Genomic DNA, 8,449 nt, shown 5'->3' on the forward strand with positions numbered 1-8,449 from the left:
ACCACCACCTGCCCGAAACCCCTGTGTTCCCGACAGCACTACCTACCTAATACTACATTCCCTGTGTGTTTTCTTAAGTAAACATATTGCTAATTCTCAAGTCATACAAAACCTGCTACCATTACGTATTTAACAGAATAACACATTTATTATGAGAGAAAAGTTAATAGTAAACTTAGATGATTACATACGTGTGTGTGTATATATATGTATATATATATGTAATCATTTAAGTTTACCATTAACTTTTTTATCATAATAAATACATGTATGTTAGTCGAGATATTTTTTGCAATTATATAATGGAATGCAGTGCGCAGATGGGCAGGGAGGAGGAATCTCAAATAACTGAGCTGCACTCAGTCACTCCAGTCAGCTGATATACATGTGCCCAGGACTTCCTTCGTGCCCTTGATGCCAAGACTGACTCAACAGTCTTCAGCTCACGAATAAACCATCCAGTTTTAAAGATTTAATCTTAAAAAAATATATATATATAAGGTCTAATGGAGTAAGATAAATAAACTGATTATGTGGCAACTTGAAAAACCAGGAAATGATGACATGAGAGGATGACCCTAGCTGGTCACATATATAAAGTGTGAAGAAGACAAGATCCCTCAGTGCTGCAGCAGCGTCCTAGGGTTCAGGAGTCAAGGTATGTTGAGAGACGTTGGTTGTGTGTAGTGGGAGTTGTGGTGCTCATATTGGAGTAATCTGATAGTGGCACTTTGTATGAGGTATTTGCTTTGTTTGTATGGGTGACTTATCTGCCCCCCGACCACAGACATCAACTAGATACTGGCTGAACCAGCGTAGTAATTGAGATCTTCAACATTTTGTTTACACACACACACGCACACACACACACACACACACACACACACACACACACACACACACACACACACACACACATAGATTAGTACAAAAACTGGAGGACCAAGCAGGGATAACAGGGAAGGCACTACAATGGATCAGGGAATACTTGTCAGGAAGACAGCAGCGAGTCATGGAACGTGGCGAGGTGTCAGAGTGGGCACCTGTGACCAGCGGGGTCCCACAGGGGTCAGTCCTTGGACCAGTGCTGTTTCTGGTATTTGTGAACGACATGACGGAAGGAATAGACTCCGAAGTGTCCCTGTTTGCAGATGACGTTAAGTTGATGAGAAGAATTCATTGGATCGAAGACCAGGCAGAACTACAAAGGGATCTGGACAGGCTGCAGACCTGGTCCAGCAATTGGCTCCTGGAGTTCAACCCCACCAAGTGCAAAGTCATGAAGATTGGGGAAGGGCAAAGAAGACCGCAGACGGAGTACAGTCTAGGGGGGCAGAGACTACAAACCTCACTCATGGAAAAAATCTTGGGGTGAGTATAACACCAGGCACATCTCCTGAAGCGCACATCAACCAAATAACTGCTGCAGCATATGGGCGCCTAGCAAACCTCAGAACAGCATTCCGACATCTTAATAAGGAATCGCTCAGGACCCTGTATACCGTGTACGTTAGGCCCATATTGGAGTATGCGGCACCAGTTTGGAACCCACACCTAGCCAAGCACGTGAAGAAACTAGAGAAATTGCAAAGGTTTGCAACAAGACTAGTCCCAGAGCTAAGAGGTATGTCCTACGAGGAGAGGTTAAACGACACTGGAGGACAGGAGAGATAGGGGGTACATGGTAACGACATGCAAAATACTGAGAGGAATTGACAAGGTGGACAAAGACAGGATGTTCCAGAGATGGGACACAACAACAAGGGGACACAGTTGGAAGTTGAAGGCTCAGATGAATCACAGGGATGTTAGGAAGTATTTCTTCAGTCACAGAGTAGTCAGGAAGTGAAATAGTTCGGGAAGCGATGTAGTGGAGGCAGGATCCACACATAGCTTTAAGCAGAGGTATGATAAAGCTCACGGTTCAGGGAGAGTGACCTAGTAGCGATCAGTGAAGAGGCGGGGCCAGGAGCTCGGACTCGACCCCCGCAACCTCAACTAGGTGAGTACAACTAGGTGAGTACACACACACACAAACACACAAACACAAACACACACACACTGGAAGACAGGAGAGATAAAGGGATATGATAACGACATATAAAATACTCAGAGGAATCGACAAGGTGGACAGAGACAGGATGTTCCACAGATGGGACACAACAAGGGGACACAGTTGGAAGTTGAAGGCTCAGATGAATCACAGGGATGTTAGGAAGTATTTCTTCAGTCACAGAGTTGTTAGGAAGTGCTTTAAGAAGTATGATAAAGCTTGTGGAGCAGGACGAGTGACCTAGTAGCGTCCAGTGAAGAGAGGGCCAGGAGCTGTGACTCGACCTCTGCAACCACAACTAGGTGATTACACACGCGCGCGCACACTACAGATGTGGTCAAACAAGTGGCTTGGCGAATTCAACCTGAATAAATGCAAGGTTATGTGAGTTAGTTGGCGGTGAGGGCAGAGACAACACATGGACAGAGAGAAGCAACAAATATATATATATATATATATATATATATATATATATATATATATATATATATATATATATATATATGTGTGTGTGTGTGTGTGTGTGTGTGTGTGTGTGTGTGTGTGTGTGTGTGTGTGTGTGTGTGTATTACATTGAGAGATACCACCTGTGGAACTGTCCTGGGGACCCTCATCATCAGAGAAAAGAATAAACTTGCTTCAGGAAAAACTCAAGGTTCTCCCTGAAGCTGTTTGAATATTGTTTTCTTCTACCTCCCCCTATATTCTGTATTCTATGTGAACTTTAAAGAAAAATTCATTGACAAAATGCATTGACAAAAATACAATAGGGAGTAGAACAACGTAGAAAACATCTCAGAGCTACATCTCGAATACTTCGTCTAGCTCCCCGGCGGTGGGCCGTGTGCCCACAGTGCTGCAGGCATTTTCCCTCTGGATCGCAACACTGAGTCTCTGAAAGAGGAAGTTGGTCGCCTTGTGATCCTTGGTTTCTATGGTGAGTTTTTCACCCAGCTCCTTGAGGAACTTTAGAGCACACTTGCCCCATGCTCCAAGGGTCTCCGACCCTATTGGGGTGAAGTTATAGCAGGAAGAAAGGTCTTCATATTTGCGGGTCTTCTGGGTCTCCCTGTGGCTGGCAGCTCCACCCTCTTTCAGCTACGGAGTATGGCAAGTAGGTGTCTGCCAATGTGGCAGCACAGGTGTAGTCCCAGGCAATCTGCTTATCATCCTCCCAGGGCAGCATAGTAACTCCATCAGGACGCTTTCGACTTCCGTCAGACCTCTGTATTTGGGGTTCCCGTTGAGCTGGGCAACGGGCTGTGGCGAGGCTTCACTTTATGATGTCACTGACATACTTCCATACGTCCCTTCTAATGTGTGACACATGAAACCATAAAGTCCGAATTGATCAGCCGTCGCCCTGCTGCAAATACGCCTATGTTCAGTGAGTATGGGGGCAGCTAGGCAAAGAGCAACACCAATCTGAATGGCCTGCGGGTCGAGTCGAATGCCCAGAGAGGAATTGGGAACAACTAAAAAGAAATCTCCTGAATATGGTGCCTTCACCGCTAGGAGACGAGCTTTGTATTTTCCTGAAGCGTTGGTGAGCACTGTGTTGACGATTTTTTCCATGATCGGTTAGTCCCAGTGGGACTGTTTGTGCTCACTGGGAAGAGCTGGTCTACTGGAGGAGTCGGCAAGGGTGTCCCACCGCACGGCTGCTTCAATGAACTTAGGTCTTGAGCTCCTACCTCACCTCTCAAGCATTCTTCGTGTCATAGATTCTACAACGTGCTGGAAACATTCCTTAGAGATTCCGGTCTATGTTGACATGATAGCCTCAAGCAGTTGCTGCAGATGTGTCTGCTACACATACTTATTATTATTATTATAATCATGGGGAGCGCCAAACCCGTAGGATTATGCAGCGCACGTGGGGGGCATGGAAGGTATTCAGGCTCAGTTCAGGGAACTGATCCAATTCCCTGGACGAAGAGCCCCTCACCAGCATCAAAGAACCTCCCTTGAGAGACATTCTTGCTAAGAATCCCATTCCACCACATCCGAAAGGCTTCCACCAAATTCTAGCCCTACCATCCGCATTTCGCAGCGGAAATCGCGATTCTCCAGATCATGCGACATTTTCCATTCTTCAGCTCTCCAGTTTTGGTGAGCCTGTGCTCACTGTAACCTCAGTTTCCTGTTTTTTTTTTTTTTGACAGGAGTAGAACCCGGTGTGGTCTGCTGCCATAACCCTTCCGCTTCAAGATTCAATGTTTTGTATGTTCAGAGACGCTCTTCTACATACCTCTGTCGTAACGTGTGGTTGTTTGAATTACTGTCGCCTTCTTGTCAGTTTGCACCAGTCTTGGTCATTCTCCCCTGACTTCTCTCATTAACAAGGCGTTTTCGCCCACAGAAGTGTCGCTCACTAGTTACTTTTTGTTTGTCACACCATTCACTGTAAACTCTAGACTGTTGTGTGTGAAAATCACAGATCAGCAGTTTCTGAGACATTGAAACCACTTCATCTGGCACCAACAATCATTCCACGGTCAAAGTCACTTAAATCACATTTCTTTCTCATTATAATGTTTGATCTGAACAACTACTGAACCTCTTACTTATGTTTACATGTTTTTAGGCACTGATCTGCTGCGACGTGATTGATTATATGTTTGTGTTAACGATCAGGCGTACCTGATAAACTGACCACTATGTGTATATCCAAGACATTGACAAAATAAAGTTGTTTTCATCTATATCTCAGCAAAGGAGCCTAAGGGTATGCAGATACATTTTTATACTAATGAGACATCAAATTTGATGTCTCCCCATGATAAGGCTCGAATATAATTATTCTGTTCATTCGTGTATTTTATATTTGAATGTTATTGGCCAATGTAAGTCACTCAAACCCATTTTGAATCTTTATTTGACGGATATTCTTTGTTGGTGGTGCTGCAGATGCAAGCCTTGGTGCTGCTGGCGGTGCTGGTGGCTCGGACTGGTGCCAATGAACTCTTGTTCAACATAAACCCAGACGAGATACAACAAGACACTGCCATCTTCAACCAGGACCCATTGTTGGCTCCAGACGGAGACCTCATCGGCATCTCCAGTACCAACGGTGCACTCTACAGGTAAGTGCTTCGCGAGTTTCTTGCATATACAGTTTATTGCAATACTGTACACAATATTAATACTGCACAGATGTGTTTGTCAATAATTACATATGAAACGGCTCATGAAGTCCCTCGGGTGTGGGATGTGGACGTATGTAAGAGTAGAGGATGAACGCGAATATATCTGTATTACTCCAGCCTTCAGGCAGGAAACTTGACATTCCTGAGTGTACCTGATTATCCAAGTGATGCTAATACTAACGCTTCCTCCTTATCTCGCAGTTATCAAGGTGGAGGAGTAAATAACTACATCCCAGGAGGCGGCTATCCTCAAGCAGGGGTAGCAGGCTACCCAGGAAGTGGCAGATACCCAGGAGGAACTGGCAGCCGCTACCCAGTAGGAAGTGGCAGCTACCCAGTAGGAAGCGGCAGCTACCCAGTAGGAAGCGGCAGCTACCCAGTAGGAAGCGGCAGCTACCCAGTAGTCGGCGGCAACCCAGGAGGCTTCCCGATTGTGGGAGGCGGCGGCGTCGGCTTCCCAGTAGGAGGACACGGATGTACGTACTGATCTGCGTTCTTTGCTACTTACCTTTCACTAACTTCTTCGACCATACACCATCCTTCAACACGCAGCCAGCCCCCACCCCACACACATCACAAAAGTCGTGTCCTAACATCGCTTGAAATACTCCCACTGAACCATGTGTGTCTAAGGACAATATCTCGTAAAAAAAACTGAGAAGCTATGCAGTTATACAAAACATATCTGTCAGACAAATTAGTACTTAAAATTGCATTATAAACTGGAGACTGATTAGAGAATGTAAATACAAGGAAGACAAAGAAGACAGGGAACAGAGTAAAAAAATTAATTTGGAGAAATGTTTGAGAGGCGATGATAGTTAAAGTATGACAGAGTGTTAGAGGAAAGAGTCTGTGGCGACATGTTTAGAAGATGGAGTGGAAGTGATCTTGTAGTTGGAGAGTAAAATAGATGGGAGTTTCATGGAAAAGAATGATCGTGAATGAAACACATGAAACGCGAGAATGAAGCATACATGACACACGCATGAGTGACACATACACATGAGTGACACATACACATGAGTGACACATACACATTAGTGATCTGATTAACGAAGATGAAACAACTGCCGAATACCACAAAACTTTTCACTGGTATAACGAGTCAGGAAACTTGGGAATAAAACAGGTCGTCCAGCCGGCAGCGCTTCGTGCATAACACCAGGGACACAACAACCCGCATCTTGTCAAAGGAAAACGTAGACCAAGACAAAGACAGCCATGATGATGATGATGATGATGATAATAATAATAATAATAATAATAATAATAATAATAATAATAATAATAATAATAATAATAATAATAATAATGATATCTTTATTTACTACAATTACATGTACAAGGTATACAGGCCATAGCTGACATCAATGACATTCTACTATATAGAAAGCCACTTGTTATGCAGAGCATTTCGGCCAAATTACTAGGTCAGTTTTGTCCCAGGATGCGACTCACATCAGTCGACTAACACCCAGGTACCCATTTTACTGATGGGTGAACAGGGACAGCAGGTATCTTATGGAAACACGTCGTAATGTTTACCAGCCGTACCGGGAATCGATCCCGGACCTCAATGCGTGAGCTAAATGCGCTAGCGATCAAGCTACTTAGTAATACAAAATAAGGAAACCAAGTCATGGATGGAACTCAATGGGAGGGAAGAAATGCGTATATCACGTTAATTTAAGATGATGGAAAGACGTTAGGGAAGCAATTGTTATAATATTCATTAGAAGTGTCTTCTGACGCGGGGTTTTAGATAACCGTGATGATTCAAAGATCCTGCGACACTGAGTGTCTCCATTCCTGCAACTCATCGCCAGGGAAGACGACACTCAGTGCCGAAGGATCTTGGTATCGTTATTTATTTGTATATTTAACGGTTTCAAAGAGAACAACGGCTATTACAGAGGAAGTAGACGACCCGTTGAAGATTACCAGTGTCAAGCAACATCCAAGCTGGACGCTCAAGAAGTGGCGCAGTAAAGCCTTACATGGGCGGGGTCATGATTAAAATACATGTGAAACAACTGGGTACCTTTATTGATGAAAGGTTTCGCCTACACAATAGGCTTCTTCAGTCAAATACAGAAGCAGGTGTAGTAGTCAAATAAAGACGATGCAATTAGTAACGTTTCATCAGTAGAGATACGCAGCTGTTGCACATGTGTCTTAATCTTCAACTTGTTGGCATTTTATATCATTGTCAACTTGGAGTGGGGGGTAATAATAATGGGGAGATCCTCTTACATGACTGGGGATTAGACGCGTGTGTGACACCTGGGCAGCTTTATATGAAAACGTTTCTCCAACCTGCAGTTTTTATCAGTTAACTGCAGAGAAGATACACGAAAAGAAAGGAAGATAAGATAATCAGTCCCTTAGTCTTGTTGAATTATACACTTAAGACAGTGGAAATTGAGGTTATTAGCCTCTCAGTCTTGCAGAACTATACACAGGAGACAGTGGAAGTTGAGGTTATCAGTCCCTCAGTCTGTAGAGGGTGAGGTAATTATAATCAGTCCCTAAGCCTGTAAACCGTCGTTCAGCACAGAAGACTGTAGAGGGTGAGGTAATCAGTCCCTCAGCCTGGAAGCTGGTGTTCAGCACCTTTGTAATGGTACTAGACCCGTACGTGAATGATAAGGAATAACTTTACCAGGAAATTAGATATCTCCTTACTAAAACAAATCATGAGATACGTAATGGATTTTGTTCCCACAGAATTAAAGACGGAGAAGCAGGAAATATGGGAATGGGACGAGAGAGATCTCTGTCACCCTACAAGAAAATGTGCTTTCTGAGATACACATCTCTTGGTGTATATACACTGAGAGGTTCATTTCTATCAGTCTATACACCCTGAGAAATATACACCTCAATGTGTATTTACTCAAAGAGATACACACTTCTGTGTGTATATACAGTGTTCGTGAAGCAAGAATACTTCACGTCGACTCTTGTTATAACCTCAGGAACCACACGCACACACACACACACACACACACACGCACACACACACACACACACACACACACACACACACACACACACACGCACACACACACACACGCACACACACACACACACACACGCACACACACACATGGAGAAGATTATCACACACACACACACACACACGCACACACACACACACACACGCACACACACACACAAGAGATTGGTGCAAAAACTGCAGGTGTCAGAGTGGGCACACACACACACACACAGGCTGCAGACC

The 8,449-nt window shown here is 44.1% G+C and overlaps 1 protein-coding gene across 1 annotated transcript in view; it reads left to right on the forward strand.

Moving 5' to 3' along the window:
• Positions 1 to 499: 499 nt before the first annotated feature.
• LOC128685392 (annexin A7) overlaps positions 500 to 8,449 on the forward strand; it is a 19,281-nt gene continuing 11,331 nt past the window's right edge. Inside the window, exons 1-3 of the mRNA XM_053771916.2 lie at positions 500 to 658; positions 4,964 to 5,139; positions 5,404 to 5,678. Of these exons, the coding sequence (XP_053627891.1) occupies positions 4,964 to 5,139; positions 5,404 to 5,678 (451 nt within the window). The 5' untranslated portion in view covers positions 500 to 658. The remainder of the gene's footprint in view (positions 659 to 4,963; positions 5,140 to 5,403; positions 5,679 to 8,449) is intronic.

This window comes from Cherax quadricarinatus, chromosome 8, assembly GCF_038502225.1.
Source record: "Cherax quadricarinatus isolate ZL_2023a chromosome 8, ASM3850222v1, whole genome shotgun sequence".
NCBI lineage: Eukaryota > Metazoa > Arthropoda > Malacostraca > Decapoda > Parastacidae > Cherax > Cherax quadricarinatus.